At 47.2% G+C, this 25,469-nt stretch overlaps 1 protein-coding gene and 1 long non-coding RNA gene across 5 annotated transcripts in view; one reads left to right on the top strand and one right to left on the bottom strand.

The window, feature by feature from the left end:
- Positions 1-25,237, top strand: part of LOC134482667 (uncharacterized) — a 53,183-nt gene extending 27,946 nt beyond the window's left edge. Inside the window, exons 2-3 of one of the 2 annotated variants that reach the window (XR_010059050.1) lie at positions 21,011-21,118; positions 23,422-25,237. This is a non-coding gene — a long non-coding RNA (uncharacterized LOC134482667). Of the gene's footprint in view, positions 1-17,591; positions 21,119-23,421 lie in introns of those variants that run through there. The other variant, XR_010059049.1, reaches the window with a different exon arrangement.
- The window catches only part of Spock1 (sparc/osteonectin, cwcv and kazal like domains proteoglycan 1), a 480,143-nt gene that overhangs the window by 16,370 nt on the left and 438,304 nt on the right, over positions 1-25,469 (bottom strand). For all 3 annotated transcript variants that reach the window (NM_001271297.1, XM_063276334.1, XM_063276335.1), the window contains one exon: positions 817-933. In NM_001271297.1, coding sequence (NP_001258226.1) covers positions 817-933 — 117 coding nt within the window. The remainder of the gene's footprint in view (positions 1-816; positions 934-25,469) is intronic.

Below are 25,469 nucleotides of genomic sequence, written 5' to 3'. Positions count from 1 at the left end.
AATCCGGAGGGTGGGAGGCTGTGTGAATACCACCATCACAAATGCGCATGCAGCTGAGGGGCCTGTATTTGAAGGATTGGTGGATGGGTGATCTCTGTTGTACCAGTCAGCACAACTGCCTCAAAGTTGAGAGCACGGAGCGGTGGAGCTGTGTTTAGGATCTGTGCCCATCCCAGAGCCTGGAGCTTGGGTGTTAGTGGCAAAAGAGGGGGAGGGGCACCTGCCTTGTGTTTTCTGGGGAATACCCAGTATACCCGAAAAGCACATTACTGGAGATGCTTGCTACACGGTTGCTTATATTAACAACAACCCAAACATCCCAATTAAAGGCTTCTTAAGTTGCTATAGCAATAATTAGGATCCTATTTGGCTCCTGCTAGAGACCACTCAGTAACATTAAAGCATAATGATATTTCTACATGTTTAATTTTCCAAATGGTATATCAGCTTGTGAAGTGTGCAAACTTCCCAACATACATACATTTCCATATACAACAAGGAAAATTACTTCAAGGTATGTAGAAGTTGTTTATGCTTAAGTTGTTGAATGGGTAGCATTATTTATGTGTGCATATATTTATACACACACATACACACACACAACCTTTCTATGTTTTCTAAATTGTCTATATCAAACACGGTCTTTCTGAGATCACATTTTTTCCGGAAGTCATATCTCTCTTGATTCTTTGGTAATTCAGTGTTTAAAACTGTATATTTTAAATCTTAAGCTTTAGCCAAAACGCACTGCTGTTAACCCCATGGTGTTTGAGCAGTGATGTCTATAGAGGAGTCGAGAGAACAGAGTGGTCTTACTTCCTTGGGTTGTGTCAGAGCTGGTAGGCTTGATGACTCTGTTGGCATCCTCGTGAAGAGCCCCGAACCAGTCCTTCAGCCGGGAAGCAAGGTTCCGCAGCTCCTTGTCTGTGCAGGCTGCGGGGAACAGACCAGATGGTGAGTGCCTGTGCTTTTCCACAAGGTCATTGGCCAAGCTGCAGTCAAGGCAGTCCTTCTGAAAACACCCCACGGGTGCTCCTGTCACAAGGCAAACATGGGACAAGGAGGAAGCCTACATTTCTAGGATAGACAGGCTGTTCAGGCCTGGACTATCTCAGATAAAGAGGACTGCCGACACCTTGTGTTTCTGTAACATCCTCAAAGGCCTGCAGCAGCAGATTCCCCATGTTGTAGGAGAACAAGGTGGACTTGGGAGTTCGTCCTCATTTGTTAGCTTTCCTACATACCAACTTCAGCTCTCCACAATTGACAGGTGAGGGTCTTCACCGGGGCAGAGCCCTTTCCACCTCTGCCCTGCTTCACTGGTTCAGTGTGGAATGAGGGGGACAGATATCGATAAGAACAGGACCCCAGATGATGGAAGGAAAGCAGGTAAGGAAGTGGGGACAAACTATCAGAGAGTGTGTAGATGGGAAAGCCAAACAGAGGAAAAGATGGAGAGGCTGGAGCGGACAGTGGACTGCTCTCCCCCATCCCTTCAGGGCCTGCCTTCATTCTGCACGAGCGAGAACATCTTGGCAAGGTGTGGGGTTCATGGGGTGCTAGGAGGACCTTGAAAATGAAGCAGTGTTTAAAACCCATGCGGCCAAGAGGGGACTGGGAACCAACCTTCACAACCGTTAGTCTTTTCAAATCCTAAAGCTGGAGGAAAGCAAGCAACCTAAGAAGTTGAGCACATCGCCATTTTAATGCAGAGGTAAATCTGATCCCCTCACATCACAGCATTGAGAGTGCACAGCTGCAAGCTCAGAAGACACCAATGCTCCCACAACCTCCCCTGGAAGCCTCAGAGGGCAACGAGAGAGACAAGGTGTCATCCCAACTCCAGTGCTGCATCCAGGAAGCACAGCTCTTGACTGAATCACCACAGCGCCCTGCCCCGCCCTGCCCCACCCCACCCCGCCCGACAGCAGCTCAGCCGGTGAATGCAGAAGCCGGGGCAGCAATGCTCTGCAGATGCCTTTCCTCGATTTACAGCTCTTGTCTACTCTTCAGCCATGCAGCCTGCCAGTTTTCACCCTCACCTGTGTTCTATCTAGGATGCAAGCTCCAGTCTCTGCATGGCAACCAGGGAATGGATACCAAGTTGCTAAGGACCTTGAACACACTGACCTGTAAGACGCGGGCAGGAAGCGGTTCGGGGTTTGCGGAGGTCACCCCACCTAGCATGAATAGTCTCAGCTTTATCGCCCACCCCCGCAGACCTGCCCCTAACTTTCCTGGGGCTTGCTTCCTTCTCTGTGGACCAAGGACAACAAGTTCATGACAAACTTGACAGTGTGCTTCAAGGTTTTAGCAGGTTACAGAATCTATAGTCATTTGAAGAATGTGCCAGATAGGATTTTAGTTCTTTCCATAATTATTAGTCTAAATAGATTACTTAGAGGGAGGCTTAGTACAAGCAAGTGCTGTCCAGTTAAAAAAAGCAAACAAAAATGAAGTCAGATGCAAATCATCAAAACTGGCTTTGGCTACCTACAGACACGTATAAGTGGATGCTTGAGTAATTCTGCATATGTGAATTAATATTAAATAAATGTATGATCCAGTTCCTCAGGCACATATATCCTCCCAAGTTGCTCATCACCCTTGCATGGTTAGCATGGGTTCCAGATCTTTCTACCAGAGCAGGCTGCCACACCGGTTAGAACTGGGTGGAGGTGAATCTCCTCCTCTGATCCATCTCTGACTTTGCAACGGGCTCACACCAAGGTAACTGGCTACGCACCTGTGTGTCTTTTCTCCTTCCCTTCGGCCTTTTAAGATGGCTGAGAAGCAGGATAACAAGCTCCCACAAGCCACCTCTCCACACCTCTGCTAACCTGAGCTCACAACAGGAGGGGAGAGCCGCTGTTGCTGAAGGCAGAGATTCTTGCTCTCCCCCAGGTCCCAAGTCAGACTCCGAGAGCATGCTCACACTGACCCAACTCCAAGCCTCTGGGGACCGAGCCTGTGCCTTTCTGACCCTGCTCAGCTCTAAACGGTAGTGTGTGACCATCCAAAACCAGGATATGGAGTCTCTAATTGGTCTTGCATTTGGAAAGGGGAAATTGAGAGCTCCCATTCCCCCTCTTTCTCATGCCGTCTCTTTAGATTTCCCCTCCCCTCCATCCCTCACCATCTCTTTAGAATGTTCTCTAAGTAGAGAAAATTGGCAAGTCAACTTATGAGGAAATCGCAAGGCAAGATAAATCAGTCCGTCACGTTTAAGTAGATCCCGAGATGGGCAGGTAAGCTGTATATTCACGAGTCTGCAGTGCTGGATTTTACCCAGGCGGTGTGGCTGGGGCGAGATTGGAGAACAGGAACAGATAGAGGCCACTCAATTACTGAGCCCAGCTCACCCGTGGCATCTTCAACTGAGTGGTCTTTGTGAGGAGTAAGCCAGGCACAGTCTGCCCAGAGCATGATGCTATGCTCTGGAGGGAATAATAAAGAGTGGAGGCCTGCAGAGAGCTATTTGTTCAGGTTTGATACTCTCGCCACAGCACGGGCTGGGTGCCTCTTAAGGTGTCCGTCGCTACCAGGGATGGTGGGACTAACCAGAAGTCAAAATTCAGGAATTGGGAAGCCAGGGAATATTTCCCAGGGCAAAGTAATTTTTTCCAGAATGCAGCTGCAAACCACACCCACCTATTGTCCCTGTACTGAGCCAGAAAGTGGGACCATTCTTATCCCAGAGGAGTTCTGCCCTCACCCCTCCTGGTGGGAGAATCAGTTCCTCAGTCTACAGAGCAACTATGTTGCTCTCCCAGGATCATAGCATCTCCTGTCTAAACAGTGACAACCAAGCCCCTGATCTATTTTGCTACACTGTCTCCCAGAGTGTGTGAGCATCACTGAGGTGGGCCATGTTTGGTTCTGCTTCCTCCATACTCCTTCCCTGCCTCTCCCTGGGCTTTTGCTGGCTTCTTGTTGCTCGGAATCCTCCACTGCAGGTCTATCTCCCATGAGCCTTCATCTTTCCTCAGTTGCTGTAAATCTTCCTTACATGACTCTGCTCCAGCAGGACCCAGGGGTTGGTAGAATCCCCGAGACCGTCCCCTGACAGCACCCCAGCCCCGTCATGTCCTGGAGGCAGAAAGCAAAGCCTCAGATGCTTGCCTCAGAGCAGACATTTGGAAGTCCCCCTGCATTTCTCCGTGTTCCTCACCTTCCCAACCCAATAGCCACAATGTGCTTATTTCTTCACTGCCTTTTCTGTCCGTGCCACCAGCCTCCATTGCTCCCCACTGGGGTTGCCTCAGCAGACCCCTGGCTGGTCCCTCCAGTCTCACTCTCTACAACCTCACAGCTTAGCCACCTCGCTCAATCTGAGTCAAGACACTTTCCTGTCTGGCCACTTCTGAGGCTCCCGTTTGCTCTCTCTGTTGGCCGAGCCTCAGTCTGCAGTTTAAGTGGCCTGCAGGGTCAATCCATGGGCCTTACTGACCCTCCCCCTCTCTTGTTTCACTGTCCCTAACCCTGTGGCCCTGACCATGTCTCTCTGGCATCTCAGCATTGAAGGGATTTCCTTCCCGAGGACTTCCAGCCCAGGGTCATGTCTCCCTCAATCATAAGAGCACAAACCAGCACTGTGAGCCCTGTTGGCCTGGAATGCTACCCACTTGAAGAATGCTCGCATCAGGGGGCTAGGGACGGAGTCTCATAACCACCTGGCTGCCTTTCCTAAACTGTAGTTTCTCCCGGCATCACTGCATAGAATAAGATACCCACAATGCATAGCTCATATCCCAACTGTCTGCATGATATGTTGGGATTTTACTGGTGTGCTTTATTTTTTTTCTCTTTAGCCCGAGGAGATACTGATGATATAAAGAATAACATCTCCCTCATTTACTTTATAGCTGTGCCTGTAGAAGACCAAGAGGCTGGGGTTTCAATGGCTGCCTGCCTTCTCCCAGTTGGACACGCCTTATGATGGGTCCTCTGACAGCCCCCTACCCACATTCCTAGCCTTACGTAGCTGTACGCAGTGATTGTCCGAGGTGTATTTATGGGAAGAAAACATGAATGATTGATCGAGCATCTCGGTCTCCGAGTCCCTAAGTCAAACGCTACCCTAACGTGGTAGGATTGGGGTTTGACGCCAGGCTGCTATCTTGCAGAGATGATGAATCTATGCAGGGAGGGTTGAGAGAAACTGCCTCCTTGGATGGGCCAGGCTTGCGGGTAGCCGGCTCTAATGAACACAATTAATAAACTCGGTCAGGCCTCTGTGTGTAATGGAAGCCTTTCCAGTGACACAGACAGCAGCTGGCCCCAGCAGTTCAGGGTGGAGGAGGCAAGTGGGGTTCTCGCCTTCATTAGCTGCTTTGGTGCGAGCATTGTGGGCACTTGGGAGGACCGCAGAACAGTCCGCTTTGTGTCACATGCGCAGCCACTGGGGCTTCATTAGGGAGAAGAACGGCACCGTTGCACATTATTCTACAGGCCACGGAAAGACGGGGCACTCCCCCAGGAACCGCAGCACACAGGCGCGGAAGGGCCTAGGTAATGTGGCGGTCTCCCGGTGGGCTCCTGTTTGCAAAATATGACCAAACTGCAGTGAGAAGGGCTGGCCCCCGCAGCCCAGAGAGCCAATGTAATGACACCTTCTCGCCTCCCTACCCGAGGCACGGAGCACTAATGGGTGTGGAACTGAAGGCTTTCAACAGGAGATGCAGCTCAGGTGACCCAGACGGCAGTGAGAGATGGGTGTGCTGTGGCCAAAACCAGAAGAAACAAGGCCTTTCTGGGCCACCGTCGCCTGTGGCAACAAGGAGAGAGGGAAGATGGCCAATCTATCAGTATTACCTTGTGGGGCAGTTAGATTGCCAGGGGAGCAGCTACGAGGAAGAGGTAGCCATGATGTCTGTCCCAAATCCGCATCTCCAGCCTGGTTGGTGACCCCTGAGCTCCTACACCTGGTCCTCCCCTCTGTGCTCCCACAGACAACACCAGGACCGGCGAGGAGCAGACGAGAAAGTTTTAAAGTGTGGCTCAGTCTTGACCAAGAAAGCATTGTAAAATTCAAAACTGCTCCCAGCAGCTCAACACAGATCCTAACATGGCCTCTGGTTGTGGGTGAGTGCTGCAGCTGGAGGACAGACGGCTACTCCAGAAGGCTGGACTTCCGAGAAGACAGCATGGAGGTGCGGAAAACACTACAAAGGGGGTGTTAAGGAAATGCAAGCGGTGACTGGATACAGGTTGTCACTCGAATCTAGTGCTAACACCTACCAGAGGGACTGGGTCCCTGTGCCAGCAACCCTAACAGGTGCTGGGATTGAACACCCACTGGGGATGTCTGCAAGTGGCAAGTCTGACGTTACGTAGGTGTCCCAGGAGACCTTTACACCCGTGCAGGGAACCAGTTCTCCGCTCTGCTCTTGAATGCGTGAACTTCTCCAGTTTTAAAAGCCCAAGTTAGGAAACACTCCACCTGCCCCGCCCTACCTCCTCCAACCCCGGCGAGCCTCACGGATGCTTGGCTCAGGGCTCTGCAGAGGCTAATGTAAAACAATCCAGATTTAATTTAAACTTTAGTGCCTCGGAAGGTAATTAAAGAGTTGGGCCAGACTCAAGCTCTTTTTGGGAGCAAGCCGAGAAGCCTCTCCGCCATGGAGACCGGGTACCATGGTCTTCTCCCACTAATCTCCCTCAGCCCTCCTAGGTGCTGTTGTGAATAATTACTTCATCAGAGCCGCTCTGGATCAATGGGCTCAGAGTGTTTGTAATTAGCAGCTTCTGCAGAAGGTCCAGCTGAGCCTTCCTTTCTGGTGACGATTAGGCACTGGAATAAGATCCCAGAGTCAGGGTCTAAGCAGGGGCAGGATTCCTTTTTAATGCGCTGCCCTTCCCCTCCACCCTGGGCTGGCTCCCACCATTAAGATCTCATGCTGCCGGTTCCCCTTCCTGAGGGGCTCTAGACTCCACCTCCTCCATGGGAACTGGATCCTTCCAGTTGTCGCACATCTAGGTTAGTAGGAGTTATGATGCTGCAAGCCAGGGAGCCTCGAAGACAAAGGCATGGTGTGGTTCCGCAGTTCCCTTAGGAGCCTGGCTCTCATAAACAGATGTGCAGACAAAAGTAAGGACTGGTTCTGCTTATTCCATTTTTTTTTTTCAGAATACCCAAAACCATCCTGCCTTCAAGGGCTACCAGGAAGGGAGGAGGGAAGTAGTGGTTCTGGAAACACAAGGAACCAAGTGAGTACGGCTTCCAGATGAGGCTGTGGGCATGGGTCTCCCCCTCTTCCGTCTCCTCACCAATGCAATGGAGACACACACAGAACTAACGAGCAGGATTCTGGGAAGAATCAAAAAGCAGAGCGGACGTCAGCCCTCGGCACCACACCTGACACCTAGTCTGCCACAGCCAGCAGTATTCTGTGTGTGGTGTGTGTGTGTGTGTGTGTGTGTGTGTGTGTGTGTGTGTGTATGGACACAGCGTGACACTGTGACTGACCAAACAGACAAACTGGAAAGGCCACAAAGTCCGGAGTTGACGACACATGCCACTCACACATGAATCGACCCACAGTGCTAGCCATCGAGACCTGATTTTCTGCTGCTGTTCAGAGAGATTTCACAGTCCCTCCGAGGGTCCTGCAGATAGTGAATGGAGACACGGAGGCTCACACTCAGGTCTCCAAACTAACATTTCATCTGAGTCACACTCCACAACCCCAACGCTGCCTGCTCTGCCCCGCCCGCCACACAGCCCCCTCCAGCGCGTGATAATGGTCGCGTGCACGAACTTGTTCCCTCTGGCCTTCTGAATAGGAGCCCCCCAGTAGACCAGTCTTTCTCAACCTTCTGGCAGCTAACTCTTCAGGAGCCTCTGCTTGCTTCTCTGTGAATGGGACGGTGCCAGCGTGGCTCTTAATCTCAGCTGAAGGCACGATATAGACTACTGAGGGAATTAAGCTCTCGAAACCAACAGGAAGCTACCATCATCTTCTAAGCTGGGGAACTCTGGGAGCTAACAGTGCCCATCCCTAAGAGGCTAAGCTTGACACTTTGGGGTACACGAAGACCTCTCTGAAGCACACACACAGTGAACCCCACTCATATCTGAACTCACTTCGCAGACCAGGCTGGGCTTAAGTTAGTCCGTGTTGCACATGATTCTAGCTTTTACTTCCCAGTGCCTCAGATAGACATCAACATATATGCATACGCATGTTCTCCCACCCTTAGAGAAGCTATCGCTTTATGCAGAAAAACAGGAACGGGGAAAGAATTAAGGTCCTGGTATTCAGGGGCTTGCTAATAAAATCCTTTTTAAAAAGCAGTCTTTGGAAGAGCTTAAAATACTGCCATTAGACTCAGAAGGAGATGAGCTAAACAGTTAATGGTACGACTCCCAAGCAGAATGGCTATGTCCCCTATTAACGCCATTAAGACTATCTTCGGTAACCTGATTTGAGGAGGCTCCGTGTTCCCTTGGTTCTAATGATTATCCCTCATCTGGAAAGCGAAATATGTTTAGAGTTTGCCCAGCATTTGTAAATGCACATTAGCAGAGTGGCACTTGTTTTTCCCTTGAATAATCTAGCAGGGAAGTTCGCCAGATGAAATAAGCTTTGAAAACTTTGGATAACATCCACAGCCTTTCTTATACTCCGAGGCAAAAAAACTATTATCGAATATGCAAAATACTGGCTTATACACACCAGCTCTGGATTTAATTGTGTTTCTAGCCAGTGGGTCAGCATTCGCCTGAAGAGGCGACCTGACCTGGACAGGCAGTGACCACAGAAAACAATATACAACTGTCAGTTGTAATGAAGGGTTCACGGACAGCTAGAAGTGTTCAGCACCTCCACAGGCTACGAACCCAGCCGAAGAGAAGACATCTGCTGTCCTGTTTAAAACAAGCGATGAGGTGCTCTCTGTCGGGCTGTAGAGGTTCAGCCTGGATTACTGAGGTGCTGGCAGATGGCACGCACTGTTACACTGTTGCACTGCCTGCTACACAAGCACTTATCTCGTCCACAGAGCAATTCGTGGTAGAACTGGATCGTTTTCAGACAACTGTTAACCTGTAAGTAGCTTTAGTGACAGAACTAAAGGGGTTTTGTGGGGTCATTTATAAAGAGTCTCCATTTCTAAGAACCAGCTCAACCTGCCCAAGTTCGACACCCGCATCTGTAGGTGTCGCAAAGTGTAGTTTTATATTTTCTGTTTCCAATGCCCAGAGCAATAGCGTGCACAGCCATCTCTACCTTTAAGCAAGAGACTGCACTACTGTGCTGGTTGGCACAGCAGAGAGCTAATGGTAGACTTTGATCTGAGCAGGGAGCCCAGGAGATACCTGGAACCTACTCATGGCCTCTTTGGGGGTGGGGACACCACACTTTGTCATATGCACCTTCCATGGGGACAGAAGAAATGAGACAGGTGTAGAACCCATCTGGCCCCTCCCCACACTATACGCTCACTGTTTAGATATGGTAATGCCTGCTTGGAAGGAGGCAAAACAGCTTTCTCTGGTGATGAAGGGTTAATGGTAGCATCAAGATGAGGGTAGGAGGGTGGAAGCCGGAAGTGGATTGAAAACCCATAGAAATGCCTGACCTGTCTTCTTTACTTTCCTTTACCTGGTGGACAAATCAGACAGTCATCAGGATACAGATGGCAGGCACTGGCTGAGCCTGAAGGCAAGCTGATCAGAGTGTTTCCAATTCTCTCCCCTCAGGACCCCAACTCTCACTGTCTGTCCCCCTCCCCCGGTGTGATGGCGGACAGGGTTTTGGCATGAGAAGCAGCTGGCATCCGAGCCTGCACAGAGCTCCTCTAGACCCTAAGGGACACAGGGGTGCGTCATTAACCACCATTGCTTCTGTTCATCAGATTGCCTGTCTAGAGAGCTGGCATCTAAGTGGGAAACACTGCAACTTCTAGCCTCCTCTCCATAGATTGTAACTGTGGTCTACGGGAAAAGATAGCATACTAGAGGTGACAGAGGGAGAGAGGGAGGTAGGGAGAGAGAAACAGACAAACCAAGGGAGAGAGGGAGGAAGAGAAAGAGGAAGAGAGAAAAAGAATAAGAGAGAGAACGAGGGAGGGAGGGAAGGAGAGAGAGAGGGTGGAAAGGAGGGAGAGAGAGAGAGAGACTGCAAGGAGAGCAGGCTCTCTCTCTGGGTTTGATTGAAAGTCAGAAAGCTCCCAGATGTAAGGGAAAGGGAAAATGTTGATGAGGGTCTATAAAATGGTAACAGACGCAACAAAATAACACAAATGTGTCTCTCAGAGGCCAAGGGTTCCTCCCTAAAGTGACTCAAAGTTCTGCTCAGCAAGAACTAAGCGATGGAGAGGGAAGGGCAGGGAACATATTAAATAGAAGCCACAGAGGAAGAGAAAACATGAAGGGGGGGTGCCCCAGAGGTGGCAGAGCTCAGAAAACACACACAAGATCGTTATTTGTGGTTTGTGCACACAAGAGGCTCATTGCAAACTACAACTGGAGTGTAGCAGGAAAACTGGAAGAAGCTGAACAGAGTGATGGGGAAAGCCCTCTTGGGCCTGATCTGCTTCATAGAAACGGGAAAGATGGGCTCACACAGAGGGACCATTTTTAAAGGGAGCAATCTGTCTGCGCGGGTAAGTTGGATGCTCTTTGGAACTGCGACATCTACAGATAGCCTGGTTGCTCTTCCTCTAAGACTCCATTTTGAATATGCAGACCAGCCAAACCTAACTAATTCCCACAGCAACAGTGCTTTTTGTTTTAAAAGAAGATGGCCCTGTTGGTTTAAAGAATTCATAGGAATAAATTTTGGAGAGGAAAAGCAGACGAAGCTACCAGAGAACACTGAGCAGAAAGCATGAAAGTGTTGACCAAGTAAACAACACAAATTCAAACGAAATAATTGCCTTTGGATTAAAATAATAATTATTAATAATGATAAGATAAAAAGGCACGCAGCAAAGCCCAGAGAAGGGAGGAGACAACAGAGGCAACGTTGAAACTGGAAGAACAGAAACCACAGCAAGTGGGAGGAGGTCAGAGTGAGCCCAGGAGGCAGCAGGACAAGAGGGAGGAATCCGTGCACATTGGCAGGTTAAGCGACCGCCCATGCAAAGGATAATTTCATGTGGATAACTCACAGCTCTGGGGAGACCGTGTAAACACAAAAGAGGGCGACAGCCATGCAGGTTCTTTAAGGAAATCCCATTTCTGCTGAACCAACATACCGAAGGCACAGTGTGAGCCAAAGAAATGGCCTTAGATCGGTCAATACGAAGATCCATCCTAATCAAATCACTGGGTTTTTCCGAGTAAAGAAAGTCAATGCGGCAGCAGAAGATACATCCAAGTGACTCCGAGGAGAGCAAAGTACAAAGCTGTCCCCAGATTTCAGCATAGCAGCATTCACCACGGGAAAGCAAAGCCTGTGAGTAATAGCTGAAGCACAGATAAAATTATTGAGAGATAGCAAATCAAGTAGTACAAGGGTTTTTTTGTTTTTTTGGTTTTTTTTTGTTTGTTTGTTTTTTAAATAACAAAGGCCAGCCCTGGGAGGATGGATGTATTGGCAAGTAGCAGATAGGAAGGAGGAGAGCTTTAAAACATTGGAGGGTAGAGAAAGAGGAAGAAAAATCACCTGGGTTTTTATCACTGTTTAAAGTGCTAACACCCCTGTGGGGAATGGCAGTACATGCCCAGAATTCTAGTTACTCGTGAGAATCACAAGTTCAAGGCCCACTGAGGCGAAATAGGAATTTTAAGAGCAGCTTTGGCAACTTAATAAACCTAGCAGCCAAACTACAACACCAACATGATCAAACTTAGCTTCTAAAACAATAACTGTAAATGAGCTAAATTCGCCTCTCAAAAGGGATAGCATTATATTTCTAACCATGTCACAAAGAAAAACCTAACTAGATAATGGCTATAAAAGACTTAACAGGATTGAATGGACTAGGAAAGGTTATCAGATGTTTTCGTTAGAAAAGTCTGCTGTGGGGGCTGGGGATTTAGCTCAGTGGTAGAGCGCTTACCTAGGAAGCGCAAGGCCCTGGGTTCGGTCCCCAGCTCCGAAAAAAAGAACCAAAAAAAAAAAAAAAAAAGTCTGCTGTGGAGCTCGTTTGTGGTCAAAGCACACAAGGCTCTATGTAGTACTGATAGCAAAAATCGGGAAACAATTCAAATACTTCAGTGTAACTTGGTTATAACACACCTACCCGTTGCAGTCAATACAGTTAGTTGTGTAGTGTGCAAGACTCTTCAAGACATAAAGCTTTAACAAAAACATTTTTTGTGTATTATATGGGATCTCTGGCTTTGCTTCTACATACATCAAGCATTTCTTATGGTCTAGAGAGATGGCTCACCAGTTAAGAGAACTTAATGTTCTCGTAGGGGACCTAGGTTCAGTTCTCAGAATCCATACAGTGGCTCCGAAATAAAACTTTGACAATCGCAGGATACAAGTGATGAGGAGAGAAATGGTTAAAACAGGGTATGGCACTTAAATCTGTGAAAGTGTGAAAGGTCAGTACCAGAGAAGGAGGGAGGAGAAAAATAACACTGAGGATGTTTGAGAAAGCCATAAAGAATAATATTGTATTACATATACAATATTACATAGATAAAGTCTAAATGGAGCTGATGCAGAGACCGTGAAGGGATGCTGCTTACTGGCTTGCTTCCCCTGGTTTGCTCAGCTTGCTTTCTTATAGAACCTAGGACTACCAAGCCCAGGGATGGCCCCACCCAAAATGGGCCCTCCTACCCTTGATTACTCATTGAGAAAATGCCTTAGGGCTGGATCTCATGGAGTCATTTCCTCAAGGGGGCTCCTTTCTCTGTGATAACTTCAGCTTGTGTTGAGTTGACACACAAACCAGCCAGTATAAGAGGGTAGGGGATGAAAGGGAGAATGAGAAGGGAGAAATGAAGCAACTATATTTTAATTTCACTTTTTAATTTAAAAAAATCTTCAAGGATGCCTGAGAATTAGTGAAAACGGTTTCTTTGAGGGGAGGAGCCAGAGCTAGACCACTGGGAGATTGCCTGCATTCCTTTAAGTGACTTGTGTGTGAAAGCGCACAACTACAAAATCATAATGTCATCCTTGTCTGTCTCCCTCACTAAGCCACGTGCTCCCCGAATCAAGGGACTGTAGGTGTCACACTAGCGCAGCCACCTCTTCAAAGCTGAGCTCATGATCTGAAATAACAATTGTGGCCGTCCGGGCTTCACTGAAGAGGAAGTGAACGGAGGAACCAGTGCAGCACAGGACAACAGGAAGGATGTGGCTTGGGTCACGACTACAGGGGTCTTGTCACCTGCAACTCAAGACTGTTTGCAACCACCCCTCTGTTTTCACGCTAATATGTTTCCTTTGAAGCCAGAGGGGGGAAGTAGTCCGTGAATGCAGCCATTTTTTTAATCAAAACAATCTGTGTGCTGTTCTCTCCATGGCGCTCTGGGACCTTGCTTGGGGCAAGACTAAATTCAATTCCAGCACTCCATAAGCCAGACACTCTGGGGAAGAGAGAGATGATTAAGACACGGCCCCTTGCTTGGTACCTGGAATTCACTCTCCTCCCTCTTCTGATTTGTAAAAGAGAGATGCTTTCCTAATGCCAAGTGTGTGGCATTTTAACGAGGAAGTCAAAAGTGCCTTCCCAGAATGCTCCTTGACGGTGATCCGAGTCTCAGATTGGGTTATGCTTCCCTGAGGAATCTCCACCCACAGTGGAGGAAGCGAGGTGAACCCCACGGCCCAGTATATGGGGTCCCACTTCTCTTAGCTACAATACAGTGTGCCACCCTCCTGGAGCGGCCACCAGAGCAGGAAGGATGCTGTGGTCATTGTACCTGATTCACCCCTGGGTGCCAGCAGACTGCTTGGGCACAAGTAGACACCAGGAGGCTTACAGGCGGCATGAAAGGAGAAAACCTGAGTGCATTTAGTGGAGTGAAAGTTTCCACAAGTGTGAAAAGTACTGAGAACATAGACGGTGACCCGGTCAAAGCATTAAGTGAGCGGCAGGTCCCTTCAAGGTCAAAACGGAGAGCTAAGGTCTGGGGACCCCTCTTTGAGAGCAGAGAGACTTAATGCATGGATGAAGGTGCTTTGTCTCCACCCACCCTCAGGGGTGTAGTTTTGTCTCTGTTGTGTATTTGAGAAGAGCAAGCCTCCTACTCTGTCCATCTAAGCCTACCTACTGGGACCCAGGACCAAATGATTCACACCAATGTGCCTTGAACCCACTGAGGAAGGAGGTATTCTGACCATTTGAACACACTGTCACACTGACTCCCTAGCTTTGGCCAAGGGAAAGACCAAAATTCCCATCGGTTCTCAATGAGTTCAGGGTCTCTAATGCTGAAACTTGGACCTCCTGTTTTACAGAGTGGTGTTACCCCCACTGCTGCTGCTAACACTTCAGCCCTCAGCCCTCCCTGGCAGCAGCCTTGGGGATCCCCCCTCACCCCCAACAACCACTGCTTTGTCTACTGTGGTTGCTGGATAAGAGAACACACCTGGCTTCTTTCAGCCCTGGCTTCTCACTGCTGTCTGGGCAGTTACCACTGTGTAATTTAGTTTGTCGGTGTCTCTGCAAGTTTATTTGAAAACCGTGGAAGACTGCTTACGGAAAATTAAGCTTCATTTTCTTTAAGCATCCAGCCAACAGAGCAGGCAGGGGATGGTGATTCAGAGATAACTGGCTCATGCATATGTAAACATGACACATTTAGCAAATTACGTAGACTTCACACTTCAGAGCATCGAGGAAAACAAAGGTGCCTTCAAAGGGCGACTTAGCGCAATAGAGCCGTTCTGAAAGGGATGTGGAATTACTGGCTTGTAGGAGTGGAGCCCAGATAGGAATGGAAAATAACAGTTTATAGTGTGAGGCATGGGCAGAAACAAGAACTGGAACAGGTCTAATTTTAAGTGGTTTTATGGCAACTCTTGGGGCTCCCAGGAGTTACAGACAGTACGTGTTTCGAGATTGAATTCACAGTGGGAAGAGGTTGTACACTTCAGACTCAATTCCACTGTGACTCCTTGCGCTTCACACAATTTCCCAGCCGGTGTTTTTCTCCTTGGGCCTGGGGAGAAAATTCTAGGCTTGCCCTGAGCTAAAAAGCGTTCTGATAGGACGAGCAGCCCCTGCAATCTCTTGAGCGCTGCTTCCATGCTCCGCCAGGGCCTGCTGGCTCAGCCCCTTCTCCTACCTCATAGTCAATACATTACACCTGAAAATGTAACTAAAAGCTTACTCTTTACAAAGTAACTTTAGTAGTCTATCCTGTAGACTTGAAGATCCCGGGCAGGTTGGGTAGGAGGGGAAGCCTGCAGGAGGGGCTGACTGAGCATCTGCAGGCTGCCGGGAGGGTGGCTTATCTGTTTCCAGTCTTGCATGGAAAGGACTGGCTGACAGGCAGTGGTCAGGATCAGTCGCCAGCTGCTGATTTGAGGGATCTGGATGGTACCAGGGCAGCATGGCTTGTCTTCTAGGACTGATGCTGCAAAGGCCAAATTGCCCCAAGAGCTGGTTGGTATACAGGGAACATCTACCGTCAGCAATGCCTGTGCTGGTACTTTGCCTTTGTTCTCTCCACTTAATGCTCTGACATCCCCCTCAGCATCCTCATTACTTCTGTTTTACAGATGTGTGCACTAGGTGGAAGGAGGTTAAGTGGGGTTCTTCCTGGATGCCACTGAGAGCTTACCTAATGACAGGCACTAAAAACACAGACACAACCTCATTGAATCATTGCGTGAGCTCTCTACGAGGTAGGGGCTTTAATATATCTGCTCCAGGAAGTCACACAACTCCCTGGAGTCAAGGGTCTGATATTGGGAGAGCCAGGGACACTCAAGGCTGGGACAGAGGGGTGTCTGTTCTGCTGCATCCTGCATTGCCTGGTTTAAGAAGGGGTTTCTCTCTCAGCTAGGGTTTCTGCTGATGTAATACAACACTACAACCAAAAGCAACTTGGGGAAGAAAGACTTTATTTCTGCATACAACACTCAGCCACTGAAGGAGGTCAGGGTAAGAACTCAAGGCTGGAACTTGGAGACAGAAATTGAAGCAGAAGCCATGGAGGGTGCTGCTTACTGGCTCCCATGCCTTGCTCAGCCTGCTTTCTTATACAGCTCAGGACTACTGGCCCAGGGAATGGAACTGCCCACAGTGGGCTGAACCCTCCCATAGTAGTCATAAATCAAGAAGATATTCACATAGACTTGCCCTTAGGCCATTTTAATGGAGTCCTAAGTGGAGAATGCTTTTTCCTAAATGACTCTAGCTTGTGTCTAGTTGATATAAAACTATATCAGCACAGTCTCCATGTCAGGACCAGGCTAAACACCGGGGAGAAGCTCTTTGTACACCCAGAGGTCATGGTGACCTTGACATGCTATCACAGCACCTCCTCCCACTCCTCCCAAGATCTTGCTAGCATGTGCCATGTGTGTGCATGTATGTGTATGTGTGTACATGTGCATGTGTAGGTGTGCACACATGTGTGATTCAAATGATGCTTATTCATCCTCACCATAATGCAAGGAAGACACCACTGTTCTCATCCCTATTTCTGGGCTATGCAGGCTGACAATGGGAGATTCAAAAGATATTACATATCAGAGTAAGGTAGGCAGCAAGACCACTGGACTCCGATACAGATTAGATAGATACCAAATAGCCCAAGAGATAATAAGTACAGGTAAGCCATTTATAGGTTTCACACAGAACTTGCACCAAAGAAGTAAAAATGGATGAGGAGAATTAGCTGAACTCTTACAATTACATTGCATGCCACAGGGACAAACAGCACCCGGAAACCAGGCCTTAGATGAGAGTTTGCAGAGACATTGGAAAGGAATAGCAGCCATAAAGAGTACAAGAAAAAAAAATAAACTGCAGCATGGGAGGTGTTTGCAATAATTAGACTGCGGGGAAACAGTTTAAGAAACGTTTGTGGTCTGACCCACATGTAACATGAAATGAACAAGGCATGTGTGAGAGGCAGGACCTGAAGGAGGAGTCCACAGAAAAATCCTATTTTTAGCTTTAAAAACTTGGAGGGGGTAAGGAAATAGGCCAAGAAGCAAGAAATGGTGGCTGGAGGTGAGAATGACATCTCGGAGTGGGTGGAAGATTCTAGGAAAGCATTTCCCGGTAAAAGTCAAATGGAAAATTGCCTACATTGTTTCAATAGATCACTAGGCAAGCTCTTGTTAGAGGAACTGACTTAATTGTTGCTGAGGTCAAATCCTTTGACAACAGCAACGTAGAAAAACAGTGTTGCATTTGGCTTATGATTCCCAGGGTTAGAGTTTATGATGGCCAAGAAGGAACTGCTGGGAGCTCACATCCTGATCACAACCAGCAGGCTGCAGACAGATGGTGGGGGAATGAGGGGGAGAGAATGGGGAGGGAGGGAGGGAGGGAGAGAGAGAGAGAGAGAGAGAGAGAGAGAGAGAGAGAAGGGGGTTGGGAGAGAAGGAAGGACAGAGGGAGGAAAGGAGACATAGAGGGAGGGAGGGGGAGGGAGGGAGGGAGGGAGAGAGAGAGAGAGAGAGAGAGAGAGAGAGAGAGAGAGAGAGAGATTGATTGATTCCAGGAATCACTGAAGTCTTTGGAAACCTCAAAACTCAACCCTTGACGCCCCTTCCACAAGGCCACGCCTCCTAATCCCTTCTAAACAATTCCACCAACTTCCGAGCCCACAGGGGCCATTCTCATTCAAACTACCAGAGGTTTAAATCTGCTCTAACCTGAAGCTTGTCTGACTCATACAGCCACAGGAGCAGTCTTTAGTGAGGTGCATGGTGATAAGATCCAGGGTAGTGGGAACCTACAGGATATTATTCATTCTGCAATCTACGGTAGATACTGACCTCTCCATCCAGGAATTTATTTTCTCAAATGCCAATAAAACAAATGACACCCCCTCCCAATCCCATTTCTTTATCTCCTGTAAATGTTTCCAGATTATAGGTCAGTGAAGCACTCCTGTTAATCCTTCCAGACATGGGATGACTGGATTAGAGTTAAAATGTTTGTGACATAAGAAATACGGTTATTTTCATTGTGACTGCTGCCAATATTACTGGGAGTGTTATTTCTCAGACCTGTGTTTTTCCTTGAGAGTTTTCTCACCAGCCATATCATCAGGACTGACTATCATTCAGGCAGCTGGGACGGACATGGCTGACCAGTCGGCAAGGGCTCTTACGTTAGTTCTTGTTGACTCTTTATCTCATGGCCATGTGTGTGCCAGTCAGGAATGTAACCTAAAGACACTCAGATTCACAAACCCATGCTTGCCAATTCGTGAATGAGGGATCTTGATGCATCACAATTCAACATCTTCTGAGAAGCCTGGCCTGAGATACAGCTAGTTAAAAAGCTATCAGGGTTGGGGATTTAGCTCAGTGGTAGAGCGCTTGCCTAGCAAATTCAAGGCCCTGGGTTCAATCCTCAGCTCCGAGAAAAAGAAAAGAAAAAGAAAAAAAAAAAAGCTAAGACTGCTGTTCTGGTTGGTTTTGTGTGTCAACCTGACACAAGCTGGAGTTATCACAGAGAAAGGAGCCTCCCTTGAGGAAATGCCTCCATGAGAGCCAGCTGTAAGGCATTTTCTCAATTGGTGATGGGGGGGGCAGCCCATTTTGGGTGGTCCTGAGTTCTATAAGAAAGCAAGCCAGTAAGTAAAAAAATTCCTCCATGGCCTCTGCACCAGCTCCTGCTTCCTGGCCTGCTTGAGTTCCAGTCCTGACTTCCTTTGGAGATGAACAGCAATGTGGAAGTGTGAGCTGAATAAACCCTTTCCTCCCCAGCTTGCTTCTTGGTCATGATGTTTGTGCAGGAACGGAAACCCTGACTGAGGCAACTGCTCTGCCCGGATTGTAAGTGTTCAAACCATGCAAGGAGAGCTTCCCATCCTCAAGATCAACGAGGAGCAGAGACTGTCTGTGTCAATACACCCGAGCTTATCGCAGATAATGGGATATGTACATAGCTAAGACTTACTAATCCAATTTTATATCTCAAGGGGTATTAGGATCCTGACAGCCGCACATTCCTGAGAGGGTCAGAATGCGTCACCTTTTATTTAGTTTGTTTTGTGTTTGCAAGCCTGGGTAATGATGTAAAAAGCCCAGTGATGCCAACAGAAATGATCGCTGATCCAATGGTGATCACGGGCATGCAGCGATGATCTCGTGAGAGGGGCTGAGGGGCGATGAGGCCAAGTTCATCAGCAGGTGAGACTCGCGCCCGTAGAATGAGACTGGAGCAAATTCAAAAGACTCTAAGTAAAAATGGCTTCTGAGAGCCTTTTTTTTTTTTTTTTTTAACTGCCACCAAGAGGTGACTGAAGTGGCCATGGAGAAGAATTTACAGCATGGTTATTGCATTAGTGTTAGGGAAGAAAAATTGGTCTGCTTTCCACAGGCCACAGCTGGGATGCAGACACGCACATCGCCAATGTTCACATTCACGCTGAGAGCCTATTTCCCATATACCTCTCGTCTCCCAAGCATGCTATGAAAAAACCCCCCCTCCCCGGGTGCCCCTAAAAGCCTGCACCTGATGATATAACTCCTTGCCTGATCTCTGCATCGAAGAAAATGGGGTCTTTTATGTCCCCTCACACAATAAAATGTTCCACAGATGGGATTCGGACCACCCAGGGGCACTAAGTTATGGACATGACAGGCTGTTCTGGACCATAGCTGTCATTGCCACCCCTGGAATCGGGGGACAAAGAGACAGAGGCACACAGAATGGTCTGTAACTGGTCAGGGCACCATTTCCAAAGGCCTGCACAATTAAGCATTGGACAGTGACCTAGTGACAGATAGTTTTGAAGGGAATGACATGAGCCCCAAGGACTAGGGCAGCAGCAAGTCCATGCCTTCCTATCCCCAGACATTTGTGAATGTGGCCATCACTTCCAGCCATTCCCTTCCTGGAGCTTGTACAGATGCATTCAAAAGCATCCCTACCTCCCATACCACCATACAGAGTACTGAAAGCCACACAATACACCCAGCAGGAGCAGACAGTCAGAGGCTGCTACATGACCCTGTCCTCTGAACAGTGGATAGGACAAACACATTTATAAGTTCTCCAAAAAGTAGCCTTACACTAAACAGACCAGAAATACAGAAAATATCTCCTACTCAAAGTAGAAATTAGATTCCAAGGTTTGGGGAAATCACATAGGTCAGCTGTGTACCAACTGGTGTCCACCGGCTACAAACACAAAGGTATCACCTAGAAGCATCATCTTACAGAGGTGGGGCATGGGGGTTGGTAACACATGAGTGTACATACACAAAAAGGTCAATGCCAGGTATCTTCCCATGATGGTTTGTATATGCTCGTCTAGGGGATGCCACTATTAGAAGGTGTGGCCCTGTTGGAGTAGGTGTGGTCTTGTTGGAGTAGGTGTGGCCTAATTGGAGTAGGTGTGGCCTTGTTGTAGGTGTGTCACTGTGGGTGTGGGCTTTAAGACCCTCATCCTAACTGCCTGGAAATCAGCATTTTGCTAGAAGCCTTCAGATGAAGATGGAGAACTCTCAGCTCCTCCTGCACCAGGCCTGCCTGGATGCTGCCATGTTCCTGCCTTGATGATAACGGACTGAACCTCTGACCTGTGAGCCAGCCCTGATTAAATGTTATCCTTATAAGACTTGCCTTAGTCATGGTGCCTATTCATAGCAGTAAACCCTAACTAAGACACTTCCTTTATCACTTTCTACCTTGGTATTTATTTATTTATTTATTGATTCATTCATTCATTCATTTAAAATTATGTACGGGTATTTTGTCTGCGTGTATGTCTGGGCACCTCTTGGGTGAGAGGAGGTGGATCCCTCAGACTGGACTTAGAGGTAGTTATTAGCAGCCATGTAAGTGCTGGGATTTCCCCAGCCCCTTCACCTTATCTTTTGAAACAGGGTCTTGCACTGAAGTTGGAGTTCACCATTTCAGCTAGTAATCCAGGGATCTACTACTGTCTCTGCTACAGCTGTCGATACTGGGACTCCAGATGTGTGCCACCCTGCCCTGCCTTTACAAGGGAATTTGAGACTTAGACGTGGACCTTCCTCATACTTCCCTGGCAAACGTTCTTCTGGTGAGTCAATGCTGCCGTCCTACTTTTACTTCCTGTTGCGGGTGTCATGGTTTGATTTGAACTGTCCCCCAGCATCTCATACATCAAAGGCTTGACTTCCTAAGTGTGGTGTTTATAAGCTGAGCTCTGACATTTTCAATGGACTGATCTACTGACACAGTCATCGCCCGATGGGTTTGAAGGCTTTGCTACTCTCTGGATGCTGTGAGGCGAACAGCTTTGCTCACTGTGTGTTCTGAAGTATGTGAGTCCCGACACAGTAGATGCACATGTGAACAGATGTGTGCAGAATATCTCTGCTCTCAGAACTTAAAGGATATAACATGATGTCATAAGCATCTTCAGAGAGAACAAAGAGACAGAGAATACAACTTTGTAATGAGTGTATTGAGGAACGCCATAATGGAATCACCTAACAAATGGCATCATTACGTTTATTACTTTCAAAGAAAGATTGCAGAAAGACAATGTATCAAGTTTCTCATGGGGATTTAAAGGCTAGGGCAATACTAGTTAACAAACATATTAGTTGAAGATAGAGAAAGACAAACTCTGCATCTCAAAGGAAGAAAGAGTGGCTCAAGCCTGTCTTCCCCACACTTGAGTGGCTGTGGTGGAAGGAGGGCCAGGGCTGGGAGGTTAGCCTAGGCTTGCTCCAGGGAGACTATTTAAAGCCAAAAACACGAATGATCTGGAATGACCTGGCTGCTTCACACGCAAGTCAAAGCAGTTGTGGTTACCTATATAAGACCTGTGAGAGGTCAAGCCAGTCACAAAGACCAGCATTGGCTGGGGGAGGGGCTACTGAGACCCACCCCTGTCTGAGGAGCCAGGGACACATAATGGGTGCTGGAGAGGGAGGGTCACTTTTCTTTGGGGATTGGCCCCTGGTAAGATACGTATAGGGAGCACAAAATTAGACGCATTGGCTTAGAAAATACAATAATAATAATAACAACAACAACAACAAAACAACAACAACAAGAAAAATTGTTTTAAAAGCTATGAAACTGGAAAGAAGACTTACTGGGGGATCATGGGGGCTGTTGTGAGGCTGAGTAGGGGTTAACCCAATCAGGACACATTGTGTCAAGTGTTCCAAAGTGTAACAGCAGCCTCCTGCTCCCGCTCCCCTGTGCCATCTAAGGCCAAGGGGTCCCCACTGAGGGGTACACCTAGAGGGACTTTTGGTTGTCACAAATGAAATAATTGTATGGCCTCTCAGGGTAGAGACCAGGGGCATTGCTGAGCCTCTCACAGAGCAAAGGGAAAACATGAGACAAAAATGTTCTACCTAGCGTGCCAGCAACGACTCGGAGCCTCAGAGAAAAGGCGTTGTGCATTCTTCGTAAGTCATGACTGACTGGCTGATGCTCACTAAGGTGGCAGGAACGTAGAATGGGTGGGGTCTGACCCCAACTGCTGTGGGAAGTGGACTGCCTCCGCATTGTCTCCCAGCACGAACTCTGCAAATCTGCACCCTGTGGATGGATGGGCTGTGGTTTCTTCCTCCCTCTCACTTTGCCCCTCTTTCCCAAGCATGTCAGATGAGAGAATGAAAAATCATAGCCTCATGTAGGTAAAACGACATGCTAGTCAGACACACATGTGCAAAGGTGTCCACCTGTATCCCACACATGAGTGACAGGTGAACCAAACAAGGAAAAAAGAAAAACCCATAAGTTACAAACTCTGAAGCTCCTGCCTCTTCTTAATCTTGTGTTCATGGAAAACTTAATTTAGAATGATATTTTATTTCTTCTTTGCCTCTGAGTCACCAAGACTTGCATTAGAGTATTTTTGGAATGTGTGTTTTACTTTATTTATATCAACCCATGTCCTTTTTCAAAATGCATATGGAATCAATTTTTAATAGGAAAAAATGAAACATTAAGTTATTGTGAATGATAGTCAAAGACAAGTAGCAAAACAATGTAAAGAAAGGCAGGGTCAATATTCTTAATATATAAAGAGCTATGTCAAATCAATAAGAAAACCATTAAGAATATAATTGAAAAATCGACAGTGGATAGGACCAAGTGCTCTAAAGCAAGAAGAATAATAAATGGCTAGTAAACACAGACATTAAAAAAGTGATTGACTTTGGTCATAATTATAAACGGGAATGGATATAATAATAAAATAATTCAGTACACTTATAAAGTTAGCAGACAGCAAAATATAATGGCTATCCACATACTGTCCAAATAGCATAACCCTTTTGAAAATTAAATTCCACTTCAAAAGTCATTTATGAAGCAAAAGCTAGTTTCTAATTATAATATTGATTTTATTGTTTGCAGAAAGTCACACTCCAAATAGAGAAGAACAAGTTTAACCTACGATTTCAACATCTGGGGAGGAATTTGAATTTCTTATTGAGCCTCCCCATGATTCCTGGGGCCTGTGCACAAGAGGACGCATTATAGTGTGCGCTAAGAGTGGTGTCTCGCAAGGCCCTGGGTTCAGTCCCCAGCTCCGAAAAAAAGAACAAAAAAAAAAAAAAAAGAGTGGTGTCTCGCTCTCCAAACTCAGGACTCATGAGCTTGCTCCTGGCCGGTATCACTTCTGAAATCACGATAATGAATCGTGGCTTTTTAACTGCTGTGCAGATGCATTTGTTCAGCTGCAACTTACTCTTGCCCATCTACATTTTCACTCCTCTGGTTTTGGTCTCTTCCCTGCCACACGGGAGATCATCAATATGTTCCAAAATTTCCCGCAACTCTAATGACTGTCACTATAGTTAGAGTGACTGGGAAAGGAGGAGATGGTTACAGAACTAGAACCAGATTGTGCTTGACAGGCTCTGTATGGGGATTTTCACAGGACACACTTCTAGAAGGCCAGGGAACCCGCAGAGAGTTGACACAAAGAAAGTTGACAGCAGTTTAACAGAGAGTTAAAAAGTAATATGTGGTGGGCTGGAGAGATGGCTCAGTGGTTAAGAACACTGACTGCTCTTCCAGAGGTCCTGAGTTCAATTCCTAGCAACCACATGGTGGCTCACGACCATCTGCAATGGGATCTGGTACCCTCTTCTGGTGTATAGGTGTATGTGCAGGCAGAATGCTGTGCATACATAACACACCTTTTTAAAACATTAATAGTAATTGGATAATTGGATTATGTCTTTTTTTAAAGTGATGTGTGTCATCAAAGGAAAACACCAAGCTCTGATCTCTATTAAACAAAGAAGGAGCCAGGAGGGTAGAAGGGCAACCTCAGGCTCACACCTGCAAGGTCAATGCTAGTTATAATTCAAGTGATTACGGGATGAAATACTTGGAATTAGCTGAACGGGAATTAGAATAAGATAATCGGACATGAGTAGAGGGGGCAAGGAAAGGGTTCGCAGGGAACAGCACAGCGAATAACGAGCGGAAACTGTTCATCAAGAAGTCGAATTCTGATAAACACTGCAGGGGTGAGGGTCTAGTCAATGCGACTGCAGATGCTCACTGCACAGCAGATTCTGGTTATTTGCGACTGGCAGATAAACTGGAGGAAGCAGAGGGGTAAAAATTGAAACACCAAGCACATACGAGGAGAGTTGCCATGGATACACGACGAGAGCACCACACTTTCAACCTCGGGATTCCTAATAATTAAAATCTCAAGCGACATGCAAATGGGGAGGAAAATAAGAGGTTTGCAGCACCGCGATGCATTTCTCAACGCTGCACACAAGCCAAGGTCACCGCAGGTAAACCACACATTAAGCAAAGCATCATGGAGCCCGGAGAAGAAAATGAATTGAGGATGACCTATGGCCTGGAGTTAGGGAAGAAGTCTCAACTCACAGAGACTGAAATGGGACAGGGTAAAACTAACAAGTTCTACGCGCCAAACGAAACTCAAGGAGAATGTGAGGCACCAAGGCAGGGAGAGTGAGGCAGTGCTGACGAAGCCTGGGGACACAGTAGAAGGAAGATACTCCTGTAGAGGAATGAGAAAAAAGATCAATAAATGAACCGATGAGCACCTTGGCCAAAAATGTAGCAAAACAAAACAAACAAACAAAAAACCCCAAAGAACAAACAAACAAAAAAAGAATAAACAAACAAACCAAACAAACAACAAACAGAAAAATCCCAACCCAACCAACAAAATGAAAACCTCAGCAAATAAAAGGAGAGATGCTCACTGCACTACAGCAAAATGAGGTGACAAAAGTTTTATTTCAAAACTAACATTAGAATGACAACAGGGCTCAAAGACAGACATCTGAAATCTAAGTGAGAGGAGAATGAGAAATGACCAGAACTTTTACGTGTTAGCGTAGAAAATGGAAAACAGACAGAATCACCATGGAACACGATTCACCATCGAGACAGGCTGGAAGCCAGCA

Source organism: Rattus norvegicus, chromosome 17 (assembly GCF_036323735.1).
Source record: "Rattus norvegicus strain BN/NHsdMcwi chromosome 17, GRCr8, whole genome shotgun sequence".
NCBI lineage: Eukaryota > Metazoa > Chordata > Mammalia > Rodentia > Muridae > Rattus > Rattus norvegicus.
This window is presented reverse-complemented; position numbering and strand designations above follow the sequence as displayed.